At 48.9% G+C, this 16262-nt stretch overlaps 1 protein-coding gene across 1 annotated transcript; it reads right to left on the bottom strand.

Annotated features, from left to right (window-relative positions):
• Positions 1 to 688: 688 nt before the first annotated feature.
• UNG (uracil DNA glycosylase) lies at positions 689 to 12530 on the bottom strand. Its single transcript, XM_082668254.1, has 6 exons — positions 12014 to 12530; positions 11197 to 11292; positions 8571 to 8668; positions 7835 to 7923; positions 6070 to 6248; positions 689 to 1880 (listed from the first exon to the last, which is right to left on the bottom strand). The coding sequence occupies exons 1-6, from the start codon at positions 12323 to 12325 to the stop codon at positions 1740 to 1742; spliced, it is 915 nt and encodes a 304-aa protein (XP_082524380.1). The 5' UTR covers positions 12326 to 12530; the 3' UTR covers positions 689 to 1739.
• Positions 12531 to 16262: the final 3732 nt, after the last annotated feature.

Consider the following 16262-nt stretch of genomic DNA (forward strand, 5'->3'; position numbering starts at 1 on the left):
GTAATCTTCTCAAGCAAGTTTCCAAATCCCTGCCCTCCTAAGAAATGTGTTAGACTGGACGTTCTCACTGGATGCGGCCCTTCTCGCCCACTTAAACACGAGCACCCGCGTTCCCAAGACTTCTTTATTCTTTTTGCTCCCTTCATCAGACAGCAGGGGACACCGACCTTTTCTCTGGATGTTCCACCCCAGCTACTGGAGCCAAGTGCTGCCAGGTCAGTGGGCCACCATCAGGGGGTCTTCCCAGTGCCTTGGCCTCACACCTCAAGCCCAGAGAAGAGTCTGGAAAACTAGCTGAGGGAGGGTGGGGGGAAGCTGCCCTCGCACTGTCGCAGGGCTTGGCAGGACACGCAGCCATGGTGAGTATGCCAAGATCCGTGGAGAAATGCTTTTTCCAGTCCGAAGTGGCTCCTTTAGGGTCCCAGCAGACCCCGACCCCGTTCAGCCCCCATACCCCCTCCACAGCGCCCTCGCCGACTCCTGCGCGCGCCCCTCCCGGGAACCCGGCCCAGGGCTTACCGAGGCCTGGCGCGGAGGGGCGGGGGGAGGGGGGAAGGAGGAAGGGCGGCACGGAGGCGGCCCTTCCGGCCCACATTGGTTGTCATGGCGACCGCGGGCCGCCCCAAGCCAAGAGCAGCCTGAAGGGCGTCCGCCCAGGGCCCAGAAGGACCAGGCACCAAGCGAAACTTCAACAATCTTTTATTACCAAACTCTCGCGGGGTTAACCCTTTAACCCAGCTAACAGCAAAACAGCGCTCTAACGGCATCTGGGATGGAGGTGCACACCTAATAAAGACTGCCTCTTAAAAAAAGGATTAAAATATATATATATATATATGTACACATCTGCGTTAAGTATCTTTTTAAAAAAAGCAAAATTCACCAGTGTTGCCGAAAAAAAATCCCAAAGTGATTTCAGTCTAACCGCACCCCTACCCCCCACACACGAAAAAACACTGGCAGTGTATGCTGGCACAAACCCCAGACGAGATGCAGCTAGGAAAAAAAGCATCTTTCCTCTTAAAAAAAAACAAAAACTTTTCTCCTCCTTTCTGTTCAACCTCCATACCTTATTCCTAGAAACACCCAAAGAATTACATAACTAATTGCATAGACTAGACCCAGTTCACTTTCCCCAGCCTCCAGAAGTGAAAGTTCACACCAAGGATGGTTCCTTAGCAATTTTCGCCAGTACGACGGTCAGGAACTCGATCCCTAATTTCTGGGAACTTGCAAAAACCTCAGGCTTCCTGAGAGCTCCGTGAAAGATCACGGGCCAGTGTACCTGACCAAGACTGGAACGCCAGGCTGGGTAAAGAAAGGGGGCCTTTCCAAATAAAAACACCCAACACCACAAAACCTAAAGTCTAACCTGCCAGGTAAAAACAAGTAGAAGCTGGCTGTACCAAAAAGGTGCTTATCTCCTCCCTGCTTGAAAGTAATAACAAAGGGGAACAGAGTCCAGAGTATTTGACCTCATCTCCCTTCCAAGAACCTTGACCCACAGGCAGCATATTCCAGGCCAGAGGTCCCAGGGAGATTTTTGTGCTTCTGGCCAGGTAAAGCTGCTCCCAGGCTGCCTGGTTCACTGCTGCTCCTCGGAAAATGTGTGCCCTTGTGCAGTGTGCTGAAGAATTAGGAGGGAAATTGTTTTTTGACTTTGACTTCATAAATGACAGATACTTCAATCACAGCTTCTAGAAAACCACTCAAAGACCCCTGACCCCCAAGGGTCAAGGTCACAGATCCTTCCAGTTGATGGGCTCTTTGCCGGACTTCTGCAGCAGCTCATTGGTTTTAGAGAAATGCCTGCATCCGAAGAACCCCCTGTACACCGAAAACGGCGAGGGATGCGCGGTCTGCAGCACGTGGTGCCGCTTCTGAAAGAGGAGGAGACGGGGAGTGAGATTGTGGGGACACTCTCAGGACTTTAAAAAAAAAAACCACTCTGGCTGTGGCGCTTTCTGTCAGCTCTGCCGCTCCCCTGTGACCGCTCTAAATTCGCCCACTTTCCTCACGGTGTTGGTTTACTTGCAGCATCCACACAGGTCCGTGCGTTCATCCTCCACTGGTTGGTAGAGCCACTACCTGGGCTAGGCCCTAAGGATGCAGAGCACCCGTCTCTGCTCTCCACTGGGCACTCTCGATAGGACTCGTAGGTGCCCTTGTCCTATGACCCAGCAGTCCCACTGCTGAGACTGTTATTTGGTAAAGGACGCCATGATGCACACATCTCCATAAAGATGCAGGCTTGAGGAGGTGCACGGCTCCTATCAGGTAAAACCTACTATAAATCCAGTGTTATGCAACAGATTACAAATATTTTTCTAAAGTTCTGTTAACGCAACACCACACAGCTACTAGAAGAACAAGATCAAGCTGCATATGCTGACACAGGGAGACCTCTAAAATATGTCAAGTGGGAAAAAAAAGCAAGAAAAAGTGATAAATGCATTAAATTAAAAAAAATTCTTTGGTAGGGGGGATAAGACCCAAGACACTATTTATAGTAGTTCCTTTAGGTGAAAGATTGTACCTTTCTATGCTGTTTGCATTATCTCACCACCAAAATAGAATACTTAAAATTTTTTAAAATGTCAACTGTAGTTAACTTAGTAGGAAGATCCTGGACCATTTTTGCTTTCTTCTTTATTCTTTCCTGTATTTAAATAAAAATCACCCAACAGGGCTTCCCTGGTGGTGCAGTGGTTAAGAACCTGCCTGCCAATGCAGGGGACACAGGTTCGAGCCCTGGTCCAGGAAGATCCCACATGCCGTGGAGCAGCTAAGCCTGAGCACCACAACTACTGAGCCTGTGCTCTAGAGCCCACAAGCCACAACTAGAGAAAACCCGCACGCAGCAATGAAGACCCAACGCAGCCAAAAATAAATAAAAATTAAAAAAAAAAATCACCCAACAAATAGTCGTCTTTCAAGATACCCCCGCCTTCAAGGCTGGGTTGAGGAGGGGCCATCAGTGAAGCCGGGCAGCCCAGTGTGGGTCAGGGCATGGAACCTGGGTTCCTTCAGGTCCTGGCCCTGCCACTCAGCAGTGGCGCAGCCCCAGGGAAGTCACTGACCCTCCCTAGGCCACAGGTCACTTTTCACCTGTGGACTGGAAGTTAACAGCAGTGCCAGCTCAGGAAGATCCCGTGAAGAACAAAAGATGGGTCGTGCGCGCAGAGCATCCCGGGAAGGGACGCAGGCCGGGTGCTCAGCACAGGGTACAGCATATGGGGCAGACCCCTGAACACGAGAGCTGTGTGCATTATAAAGGACCAGTCAGCCAGCCTCCAGGGAAGGAAAAGACCTCTACATGCTGGACAGAGGAAGCAGGACGTTCAAAGGCAGTCAGGGGAGTAGGGGGTGGGGAGAAGTCCAGGTGGTTCAGGGGGCCTGGAGTTCACAGAGGGTGACAGGCAGGCCGGGGCCGTGCCCAGACCCCAGCTCATGAGCCCAGGTCGAGGCCTTCCAAGGAGAAGGCGTCTGAACGCTCTGCTCTGGGCAAGATGAGATGGGGCTGACCTGAGGCTAAGTTGGGCAGGTGGTGGGGGGGCTGAGAGAAGAAAGTCTGTGTATGACTGGTTGCAGGAGGTGGGGATAGATACAAAGGGTGGAGAGGGGGAAGGAGAGGGGGAAAGAAAGGGAGGGGTCAAGAATGATATGCGATTTCTGGTTGGGCAACTGGGTAGACAGCGGCCCTTTTTATCCTTGGGCATCCAGGGGCCCAAGTTTAGTGAGGGATGGACGAGGAAAGGAGAATGGGAAAATGTTGCATTTGATGTGCTTCCAGGTCCCTAGTAAGGCAGCAGCTGAATATACAGGTCAGTGCTCAGGAGACACCCCGGGCTACAGATGTGCAAGTTGGGTTTTAATGGTCAATCTACCAGTTTTTTTTTTTTTTTTTTGGTTGTGCCATGCAGCATGCAGGATCCTAGTTCCCCAACCAGGGATCGAACCCAGGCCCTCTGCAATGGAAGCGCGGAGTCCCAACCGCTGGACCGCCAGGGAAGTCTGGTTTTTAATGGTCAAGCTACTTTAACAACTGTTTACTTTCAAACTGAACCATTATTAAGATTACAGATACACTGAGTAAGGGCGCTTCTGACCACAAACCTCCCTAAGACACAGACTGGAAATCACTCCCACACACACTTCATTACCGAGGTAATCAGATCTTAGCAGTTAGTTCGTTCATGCCAGGTTTTATTCCTACTATTCTCTTCCCGAAAAGAAAAACACCTGAAAACATCCTGTTCATTCACAGAGAACCTTTATAGAGAAAGCAGCTCTTCCATCTGACCTACACGCCCCCTTGCTGCTTGCATCCATGTGTATAGACACTGGACGGGGCTTCCCTGGTGGCGCAGTGGTTGAGAGTCCGCCTGCCAATGCAGGGGACACAGGTTCATGCCCCCGTCCGGGAAGATCCCACATGCCATGGAGTGGCTGGGCCCGTGAGCCATGGCCACCGAGCCTGCGCATCCGGAGCCTGTGCTCCGCAACGGGAGAGGCCACGGCAGTGAGAGGCCCGTGTACCGCAAAAAAAAAAAAAAAAAGACACTGGCCGGAGATGTCAGACAGTAAAGCCCAGTGCCTACCCGAGGCCAAGAAGAGTTGGAACGGATGGGGACTGGGAGGGGAGGCCTTGAAATCCTTTAGTTTCTAACCATGTGAATTGAATCTACTACCTTAAAAAAGGAAAAAAGGCCTAAATTATGAAATAAAGGTAGAACTCCACTTAAGAGAAAATGGAGGAGATAACTGACACGTGAGTCAAGTCTCTAAAGCTGATGGCTGGCTTGGAACCCTGCCACCCTCGCCCGTGGGCTGGGCAGGGCTCCCCACGGGCCCGCCCAGGTGAGCTGGCTGCTCGGATCAGAGTCCGAAGCTCCATTCACCCCAAGTGGGCAAGTGACCTCGCCTCCCTGAGCCCCAGTACAAAGCGGGGTCAGCGTATCCCTCCCACCCCCAACAGCCTGCGTCGAGGTCAGGAGAGATGCTGTGTGAAAAGTGCTGGACTTGCTCCTGACACCTGTTTGCACGTATCTGATACACCATAAGCTACTGCCATGTCGCCTCGGTTCATCCCTTTACCTCACTTATGACGTGTTTATACTATGATTTCTCCCCCCACCCTCACTGCCCAATTCAGTGCCTCCCAGTAGCCCAAGCTAAACACTCCTCCTTCCCGTCTCCCTCCCTCCCAGCCCCATGCCCCCTCCTCCCCTTGCCAGTCTCCTTCATACCAGCATCACCTCCAGTCCGGTCACAGGCATCCCAGAGAGAAATGCCAGTGCTCAGCACAGAGGGGAGGCAGGATTAGGATGGTTTTAGGACGGGGTTTAAGGGGATGAGGGAGGGCATTCAAGGATGACTTCCGGTTTTTAATCTCAGCAACCAAGTATACGCAGGTGGGTCAGGGGAGGATGCGGTGGGGTGGCCAGAGACTGAAGAGCTGGGTTGGTGTCGGGGACCAGCAACCAGGGCCCAGGTTTAATAATTATCGCTGATGGTGTTTTCATGCGGGGAGGTTACATTTGCGATTAGGTGGAACTCTTCATGTTTCCCATATACCCTCAAACTTGTTGAAAGCAAGAGACTTACCTCGCTCATCATCTCCTGCATCGTTTGTTACATGAATGGAACCTGGGGACCTGTGTTATCTTTCTGTGTATGCAGCAAGTTTATGCCAGTGTTACCAACTGCATCTAAGCAGAAGCTGGCCAGCTGCTCTCCTCATACACAACTAATCATTTCGTCTGAGTTCTGTTCAATTTTCTTTCTTTCCTTTTTTTTTTTTTGGCTGCGCTGTGTGGCATGCAGGATCTTAGTTCCCTGACCAGGGATAGAACCTGTGCCCCTGCGTTGGGAGCACGGACTCTTAACCCCTGGACCGCCAGGGAAGTCCCTGAATTCTGTTCAGTTTTCGATGGGAAACCTAATCCTAATTATCACAGTTTTAAGGGAAAATAAGCTTCATTTTAGGACATGATCTTTCTAGGACCACATAAAGGGACTGCTAGAATTCTCTAACCTGTTTAAAAAAAAAAAAAACCCAAAACATACCCTATCAATGGCACTGCCTTTCTTCTGAGCATAAGAGCCCCAGAGCAGGAAGACAAGGCCGTTCGAGTTCTGATTGAGCCAGGACACAACAGCATCGGTGAACTGCTCCCAACCTCTCTCTTTATGAGAATTGGCCTGATGCGCCCGGACGGTGAGGACGGCGTTGAGCAGGAGAACACCTGCGAGCACACAGCGAAGAAGGAGGTTCAAGGGGGGCTGAAACGTGCAATCTAAAATTCGACACAAATGAACATATCTACGAAACAAACTGACTCACAGATAAGAGAGAACGGACTTGTGCTTGTCATGGGGGGGGATGAGGGAGGGATGGACTGGAAGTTTGGGGTTAACAGATGCAAACTATTATATATAGGATGTATAGCACAGAAAACTCTTCAATATCCTTTGATAAACCATAATTATAAAGAATACGGAAAAGAATATGTATATGTATAATGGAATCACTTTGCTGTACAGCAGAAATTAACATTGTAAATCAACTATACTTCAATAAAATTAAAAGAAAAAAAAGGGGGAGGCTGAAACGAGTTGGCCTAAACACCCAATAATGGGCTCAACGCATGACGAAACCACCCCGAGATGTAAGCTGGTGCAGCCACCTGAAATCCGGTGGTGGAGAAAGCATTAGGACGTGACCAGCTGGTGCCTCTGTGCGAGATTCATTTTCACCTCTGCACTTTCAAGACCGAACTTCTGAGTTTGCAACAGTGACCGTGCATTATATCCATCATCAGAAAGAATTGTTTAAAAAAATATACCCTGGGCTTCCCTGGTGGCGCAGTGGTTGAGAGTCCGCCTGCCGATGCAGGGGATACGGGTTCGTGCCCCGGTCCGGGAGGATCCCACATGCCGTGGAGCGGCTGGGCCCGTGAGCCATGGCCGCTGGGCCTGCGCGTCCGGAGCCTGTGCTCCGCAACGGGAGGGGCCACAACAGTGAGAAGCCCGTGTACCACCACCACCAACAACAAAAAATACCCTAACTGATATGAAATAACCCTGGAAAGTAACACAAGGAGGCCAAGACGTTTCACTGAAACAAAAATCTCACTGCAAGGAAAGAGCAGATATTCTTTCCTTATCCTGATTATAGTTTGTTAAAAAAGGAGAAAGACGTCCCACAGATAGGTATTAAACACACACAACATAACCCGTGTGTCAAAATGAGAAAACTTGAGGCCACCTTCTGAATGGCCGAAGTTGAGTGGTTCAACGTAAAACATGAATGGCGAGGAACCTTTTCCCTTTCACGCTGTGATTAAAACATGAAAAACCAGTGGCTGCAGGATAAAAGCGAAATACATTTTTTCCACTAGATTAGATTACTGGTTTATTACAAAGGATATTAAAGGATGCAGTCAAGTCGGATGAAGAGGTGCAAAGGGCAAGACAGAGGGAAAGAGCACGTGGCTTCCATGCCCTCTCTCAGCTTGCCTCTCTCTCCGATCTCCATGCGTGCACCAACCCAGAAGCTCTCCAAATGTCATCCTTTGGGGGTTTTATGGAGGCTTCATTACATAAGCATGATTGATTAAATCACTGGCCACTGGCATTGGATTCAACCTCCAGCCCATCTCCTCTCCCTGGATATCAGGGGGTGGTGAGATACATTCTTTGACTTACATAAACTTAGCCATTTTATTAGAGCTCTCTGGTTCCTCACGGGTATCTTTTAAAAATATAAGCAAGCTAGACAGAAAAGACAGTTGAAATCCATCCAAAACACATCTAGCAGTGGCTGGTTTACCTTGCCTGGCCCATCCGGATAAATCTCCATGACCAGGATGAACAAAACCATCTATGTCTGTAGACAGTTCTTTATAAATGTTTTCCAAACTGAAAGCAAGCCAGAAGAAAAACAAACAGAAAAACAGAATCTTAAGCACAATTCGGAAAGTCCAGGACCCTCCAGCACACAGGCGAGTTAGTCTGCAAAGCCAGCCCTCGGGGCGGACAACAGGCGAACTGCACTGATTCATGGGAAACGCTGCCCTTCCTTTAGACAGGCACACCTGCCAAACGCCTTTACTTCGGTCAGTGCTTGGGTTTAAGGAAGAGAACTTTGGAAAACCTAAGCAAGTTAGCCCAGGAGTTACCACCCCACTCCCAAGTGATGGATTTAGTTTATACCTTTAATGTTCATTATATTTGTAAATGATATGTAAAATCCTCCAAGGCAGGGGTTCTTAACCAGGCGTGATGTGGCCCCACAAGGGACGGCTGAAAACGTCTGAAGACATTTTTCATTGTCACAAATGGGGTGGGGGTGGGGCGTGCTGCTGGCATCTCGAGGCCAAGGGTGCTGCTAAACATCTTACCACGCACACGGCAGCCCCCCGACCACAAAGACCCAGCCCCACATGTCAGTAGTGCAGAAACTGAGAAATCCTGCTCCAAAGGCTAGTGACGGTCCCACAAACAGGTGCACCTGTAATTTGAATGTGATCACAGTTGGAGCTGAGCCACCTGTAGAGCCTGCGTACCTGGGCGGGGGTGGCACGGGCCTTTGAACACTAAAGCAGAGCCCATGAGCTTGATTGGGTCCGTGATATGGATCCTGTCCCAGGACGACAACCTTCACCTGTGAACACCAGATGGCGAGGATCAAACACTACAGTACAGGCAGTCTGAACGAACACCTTGGCTGGCTGATAACTTATACAAAGGACTCCTTATACTATGAGGACAAGGGCAGGCCCCCCTCCCGGCCCAACTAAGAGCCCCCAGAAGGGAGCAGGTGACTTGGCACCATCACTGCATTGCCCAGTTATCCTTCCCTCAGTCACCTGCTGCAGTGCCCCCTCCCTTCTCTGACCCACGTGTTTGAAACAAGCTGGGGTCAACTTTGCTTTCATCCCCTTCGTTTTTCAAATTACAAAAGGAAATACGCCCTTGTCACAAGTACGTCCATCCAGAAATATATCAAGATCTCCCGGTCATCCCTACCCCGTCCTGATCCAACCATTTATAATCACCTATTGATATATAATGAGGGTCATTGTACTCATCACCCTACATTTTTGTGTTTCTCACATCATACACTGTAGGCCTCCTTTAAGTCAACAGAGCTCAGTTGTTGATGGGCAGTCAGCTGGTTTCCCAGTTTTTTCCCTTAAAAAAGTAACGCAGTAAACATCCGACTACATGTATCTTTACATACTGCTGCTTTCATTTCTATGGAATAGATTCAGAAGAGTAGAGTTGCTGGTCACAGTATTAAGTGTATTTAAAATTTTCATCGACATATGCCAAATTGCTTTTCCATGAGCTGAAGAAACTCCAGTTGCCCAGCAGCAGCATATGAAGGAGCCTGCTCCCCTGGACGGGTACGCCGCGGAGACACCGTGGGTTCAGCTCCAGACTGTCTCATTAAGCAAACATCGCGATAAAACAAGTGACGTAAATTTTTTGGTCTCCTAGCGCATACACGATATGGTAGTCTATTAAGTGTGCAATTGCATGTCAAAAAAAAGTACGTATCTTAATTAGAAAGTACTTTATTGCTTAAAAAATGCTAACCATCATCTGACAATGAAAGGTTGCCACAAACCTTCGATTTGTAAAAATCGCTGGATCTGCGAAGCGCAATAAAACAAGGTCTGCCTGTGTCCTCTTAAGGGATGGAACCAGAGGAGAATGAGGTCACTGTCACCGTCAGTGTGAAAATACTACTAGGCCTCTTGATCGGATGCCCGCCCACCCATCTCTCTTCATTCCCACACTTTTGCCGTGTTCCTTCTTAAGACTCTCCTTCCGTAGCCAACATACACTTTATTCTTCAAAATCCAGCTTCAGATGTTCCCACAATCAGGCAGCTTTCATGGGCCTCTCCATTCCTCTGGTTGGTACTCACACTGCCCCTGGCATATTCCCCAACATGAAGCAACCTGTCCGAGCGGGGAAGCTTTCCAGTCTGGTCCTGGATAAGGACCTCAGAGGAGCCAGGTAACATCCCCGACCCTCCACATGCTCATTGGCAAAGAAGCCCCACCGGGCCATCTGATCCTCAGAAGTCTCATGCACTTTTCTTAGTCTTTCTTTACAATATTGCTCATTGGTACTCAAAACAGGACATACTTCAAACAAGGGGCAAACTAGTACTGAATTTAATAGGACTTGTTTTTTTTTAACTTTATAAACAAGGAGGTACGTTCGAAGTGCTTGCTCTGAAATGAAAATTGTGAAGTCTGCTAAGTATTACGAGTGTCAGCCTTATCACGATGGCTTCTTCAACAATTTCACTTCTCTTTGATTTAACAGGTGCTTATTAAATCACGGGATTCCTACCCTCAGCTTACAAAATCAGTAAGGCAAAAGGAGAACAAAAAAATGGAACACCTCCAATGCAAGCAGATACTAAAACCCCCACATCACAAAGGAAACCCACATCACAAATATAGTGGGGGACAGGCCTCCTTCCGGGAGGTGCCAGAGATGCCTCTAGTTGGTTTTCAAAAGACAGAAGTGAGGAGAGGGTCACCGCCCTGTCCAGCTCCAAAGGAGGAGAATGGAAGGTGGAGGTGAGGCTGGGAAGCAGGAAGTGGCCGTATTCACCCTCAGCTTTCATAGTTTGCACCGTGGGAAGCCACAAACAAGCTTCTGACAGCGAGCAGCCATTGTATATACGCTGAACCAAAGCAAAGGAATCTGTTAACAGGAGATGTGTTCAGGCCACAAGTCAAGAGTTTGAAAGCATCAACGGTAAAGGATGGTGTGGTCAGACAGAAAGAACACTGAGCCGCAAGTCAAGGTGGGACCCCCGACAACCACTTGAAAAAGACTTAACTGCTTCGTGCCTCAGTTTCCTCACCACCACACTTTACCTCTCATGGGCATGGGGTCGGTTTAAGGATAAAATAAAATACAAGTGAGAGCATACAGACCCATGGTTTACATACATACTTTTCTTTTTTTGCCATATGAACGGCACACAGTAAAAGTTAAACAGGGTACGTACAGGCTAAAATACGGCCCGCCAAACCTCACAATTTCAGTATTTTATTTATTACTGAATTATGGACAGTGGCTTAACTCCAGTGTCCCTAATTAAAAACTACCATTTGAGTCCTACTCCCCTTTTAGTAAAATTCATCCACAACTTGTACTTACATCTCTTATGTCACACATTTGGGTCCATGTGAAGACTTGCTGCGGGGGTGGGTAAACAGTGTAATGTTTCCTTTCTTCTGCAACAAATCCCATAAGCTGATGGAAAGATAAACTAGATTTACAATCAGATTCTCACTGGAAAGCATAAGAATTCAATAAGAAAGCTTCCAATGAAAGCTACTGGAAGAGCTTTTAGCTAGCTCTTTGCCAAGTTTTATATCCAAATTCTGCGTAAAAATCAAAACAGTTCCCCTCCCGACATTTTAATTCCTTTCTTTGGGCTGCGTCAAAGTTGATTGGCCTGACAGCCTTGATTTCCTGCGGGTGCCAACCCCTCCCTCTTTTGTTTAAAGGGCAGGTTTCATTCAGTCGGGTTTGTGGTTTTACCAGGCCACTCTTTCCTTGGGAGCAGACTAAACAAATGGGTTGAAAGAAGCTATGAGGGCTTCCCTGGGGGCGCAGTGGTTGAGAGGCCGCCTGCCGATGCTGGGGACGCGGGTTCGTGCCCCGGTCCGGGAAGATCCCACATGCCGTGGAGCGGCTGGGCCCGTGAGCCATGGCCGCTGAGCCTGCGCGTCCGGAGCCTGTGCTCCGCAACGGGAGAGGCCACAGCAGTGAGAGGCCCGCGTACCGCAAAAAAAAAAAAAAAAGAAGCTATGATATCACCTCATAGTCTTTTAAAAATCTTAAACTGGGCATATTCAAAACATCATGGCTGTATGTTGAAGGACAGAAAGTAGGAGCTCACGAAAGCAATATCCTATAAACGTGGGCTTGGCCTGCTATATTTACAAGTGCCCGCAGTCTCCAACTTTACCTTAATAAAATATGGTTTCCCGAACTCCCCGCTGAGGTGCTTCTTCCAACTCTCACCAAAACCTACAGGCACATTGCGCGCTGCGAGTCTGAGCAGTGCGGCGGCTTTGTTCTTCTGGATGCGGACCAACTGCTCGGGGCTCAGTGGCGACGAGGGCGGCGTGCCGGGCTCCTCCTGCCCGGCCCGGATCTTCTTGGCGGAGCTGGCCTGAAAGTGGTCCCCGCAGAAACGGGTCACGAGCTGCAGCGGACCTCTCCCGGGAGCCCGCAGCTTCCGTCCCCAACCCAACAGCCCAGGGTAGAGGACACCCATTCTTGGGGTTTCAGCCCCGCTCGGCAGGTACGTACAAAACCGGACTCTGGAAACCCAGGGCTGATCCCAGTCCGGCACTAACAGGCCGCTGCCCCAAATTTCGAGTTTGGTACCAAAACAGGGCAGGAAAAAGGTCTGTGAGCAAGGCCCGCAGCGCCTCGCTAGGGGTTCGCGGAGAAGGGGCCCAGCAGCCAGGGCCCCGCCCCGCGGGTCCCGCCACTAGCGTCCCCACGTGGTCTTTTCGCGGCAAAAACCCTCCCCTCCAGGACCCACCCCCTCCCTCCTCTGATTGGAGGGTGGGCCGGGCCCCTCGCCTCTGATTGGCGCCGTCGGCCCCAAGGTTCGCCTCCATTGGCTGACCCCTCAGCATGGCCGCCGATGAGGCGCCACGGCGGCTGTTTTGAACACGTGGAGGCCCCAGTTTACCCAGTCAGCCCCATGTTCCTGCAACCCCTCGGTCGCGCGGGGTCCGCCGCCCTCCTCGCCCTCTTCGCCCTCCTCACCCTCCCTTCCCCCTGACCCCCGGCCCCACGAGCGGTCCCCGCCGCGCCTTACCGCCGCATCCCCGCTCTCAGCTACCGCCGCCACTCCGTTCCACTGCTCGGCCGGCTCGGAGCTGCAGGCACGTCGCTTCCTGGCGGGGCTCGGGGAGAAGAAGGAGTAGAGGGTCTTCTGGCCAATCATCCTGGAGCCGAGGAGGGAGCGAACGCGCGCTGCCCGGGGACCCGCGAGCTTGGCGCTAGCCGCGGCGGTCAGCAATTGGCGCCAAGCAACCCGCGCATGCTCCGACCGGGGGTGGGGGGGTGGGCGAGGGGGCAGCGGAGGTCCTAGTGCGCATGTGTGGGAGGGGCCGCTGGGCAAGGTCCCTGAGGCGAAGTGGGGCTCAGAAAGGTCTTTAGAGCGGGCGGGGTTCCTTAGGTCGGTTCACTCAGATGTTTACTCTTTCATTCATTCTTCTCACCCATCATACCTCTGCCTTGGGCAAGTCCCTCCACCTCTCAGCCGGTGAAAGAACTTAAAAGTACCCGCCCCGTAGGGTTTTTTGTGGGAGTGAAATTAGCTTTAAAATAGTAATTGTTAAAAAAAAAAAAAGTAATTGTTTTGCTTTTAGTTGTCCAATTTTCACAACCTGTTTTACTGACGACAAACTAAGGCCTAGAAGCCTAACCTGTAAGGTTTGGGGGAGACTTTAACAGAGGTCATTAAGGTTAAACTCCAAACTAGTCATCCTCTGAAAGACATCCCCATACACCTGGGATTCTTCCCCTCTCCCTTCCTCCCCACATCCAAACTGTGGACCGGTCCTCTTGGGTCCATCTCCATAATAAAGCCCAAACAAATTCAAATGCTGTTCTCAATCTCTGGTCTACTAACTACAATCCCAGCGGGTCTTCTCTTTTCCTACCTAATCATCTTTTTGAAATGTAAATTACACCATAATAATCCCCAGGTTAAAATCCTATAGTTTCCAAATATGTTTGGAATAAAATCCTTGCTTCTACATACATACAGATGGTCAACAGGCACAGGAAAAGATGCTCAACATCTCTAATTATTAGAGAAATGCAAATTAAAACTACAATGAGGTATCATCTCACACCAGTCAGAATGGCCATCATTAAAGTGTCTACAAGTAGTAAATGCCGGAGATGGTGTGGAGAAAAAGGACCCCTCCTACACTGTTGGCGGGAATGTAAATTGGTGCAGCCACTATGGAGACCAGTATGGAGGTTCCCTAAAGAAACTAAAAATAAAGTTATCATATGATCCAACAATCCCACGCCTGGGCATATATAGGGAAAAAACTCTACTTCAAAAAGGTATATGCACCCCAATGTTCATAGCAGCACTATTTACAATAGCCAAGACATGGAAGCAACCTAAACGTCCATTGACAGATAAATGGATAAAGGAATGGAATATTAGCCGTAACAAAGAACAAAATAATGCCATCTGCAGCAACATGGATGGACCTAGAGATTATCATACTAAGTGAAGTCAGAGAAAGACAAATATCATATCACTTATATGTGGAATCTAAAAACATGATAGAAATAAACATATTTACAAAACAGAAATAGACTCACAGACATACAAAACAAATTTATGGTTACCAGAGGGGATGGGGCAGAGATAAATTAGGAGTTTGGAGTTAACATGTACACAGTACTATATATGAAATAGATAAACAACAAGGATCTACTGTATAGCACAAGGAACTATATTCAATGGAGCCTATAATGGAAAATAATCTGAAAAAAGAATATATGTATATATGTATAACTGAATCACTTTGTGGTACACCTGAAACTAACACAACATTGTAAATTAACTATACTTCAACTTTTAAAAATGGTTTTAAAAAAAATCCCTGCTTCTTACCAGTTGGCAAGGCTGCTTCACCCTCTCACGGAAGCCCAGCTGCTGTGACATGATGAGTCTGGTTCTCAGCACAGTCACCAGGCATACCCAGCTGTCGCCTGTGTGGTCTTACACCTTGCACGCACTGTCCCCCTGCCTGGAAAACCTCAGGTCTCAGCTCGAGACCCTGCCTCTGAAGGGCCTTCTCGTCCTGCCCCACTTTCTAGCAGGTCACTCTATTTACAGCTTCTGTACTATCTAAGATGATCTTATTGGGACTTCCCTGGAGGTCCAGTGATTAAGGCTCTGCGCTTCCACTGCAGGGCACATGGGTTTGATCCCTGGTCAGGGAACTAAGATCCCGCATGCCTTGTGGTGTGGCCAAAATAAAATAAAATAATCTTATTTATTCTCTCCTTGTTTATTTCTGTCTCCATCTCCAACACGTAACCTGGGTGAGGGCAGGGACTTGATTCTTGTTACTGTTGTGTTCCAGCGCCTAGGACAAGGAGCTTGATGTGTAAGAAGAAGAGATGTTCATAATTTAAAATTATTTTTAAAATAAGAAAATAAAAGCCACTGTGAAAAAGTTTGGCAGCTTTGTATAAAGTGACACGTACTCTTACCATGTGCCCCTGCGATCCCACTCCTACGTATTTACCCAAGTGAAATTGGACTCTATATTCACACGAGAGCTTGTACATGAATAGATATAGTGACCTTATTTGTATTTTCCCCAAACTGGAAACAACCCAAATGCCCCTCAAGTGGCAAGTGGATGGACAAATTGTAGGGCATGAGTACAAGGGCAGCTTACTCAGCAATGAAAAGGAATAAACTGATACGAACAACAGGGATACGTCTTAAAAGCGTTAGGCTAAGTGAAAGAAGCCAGACACAAAGCCTATATATTGTATCATTTCCTTTACAAGAAATTCTGGAAAAGGTAAAACTCTAGGGACAGAAAACACATCAGTGGTTGCCGGGGGCTGGGTAAGGGGGCGAGTTGATAACTAGGAGACTTGGGGGAATTTTATGGGATGATAGAATTCTAGATCTTGATTGTGGTGTGGTCACACAACTGTTTACCTTTGTCAAAATCTGCAGAGCTGGACGCTAAGAAGATTCAAAACAAAGCCCCCAACCTCTTTTCATTCCATTGGCCAAGAGAGAGAGTAAATAAAAATTGGTGATAATAAAAGCTGACATTTGTTTGAAGCACAGAAGCCCTTCTCACACATCCTCTCATTTACTCCTCATGGTGTTCTCATGGCATAGGTTTTGTAGTCCCCACTGTTTAGAGAAGGCAGTTCAAGCCCAGAAGGGTTAAGTGACCTGTAGGAGCCGCACAGCTACAGCTGAGGAGACAGAAATGGAAGTTACGGGGTCTGATTGCAGAATTCGTGCTCCTATCTGCGACAATATGCTGGTTGGCCCAACTCCCTGTCAGGAAACGAAATTAATCCCCAGGGAGAGATGACACCGAACAACAGCTGCCAAACCACCGGGGACCCTGCGCTGCTGCGGAACAAATAACGTTACCCAGAAATACGGCGGTGCTTGCAACGCGCCCGGA

This window comes from Grampus griseus (genome assembly GCF_964374135.1).
Source record: "Grampus griseus genome assembly, chromosome: 12".
Taxonomy (NCBI): Eukaryota; Metazoa; Chordata; class Mammalia; order Artiodactyla; family Delphinidae; genus Grampus; species Grampus griseus.

Coding starts and splice junctions, on each gene's coding strand:
- UNG (XM_082668254.1), bottom strand. CDS start 12,325: ATGGGTGTCCTCTACCCTGGGCTGTTGGGTTGGGGACGGAAGCTGCGG. Junction 8,669..11,196: donor AAATGTGTGACATAAGAGAT/GTAAGTACAAGT, acceptor TGGTGTTCACAG/GTGAAGGTTGTCGTCCTGGG. Junction 6,249..7,834: donor ATCCGGATGGGCCAGGCAAG/GTAAACCAGCCA, acceptor GTGTGCTCGCAG/GTGTTCTCCTGCTCAACGCC.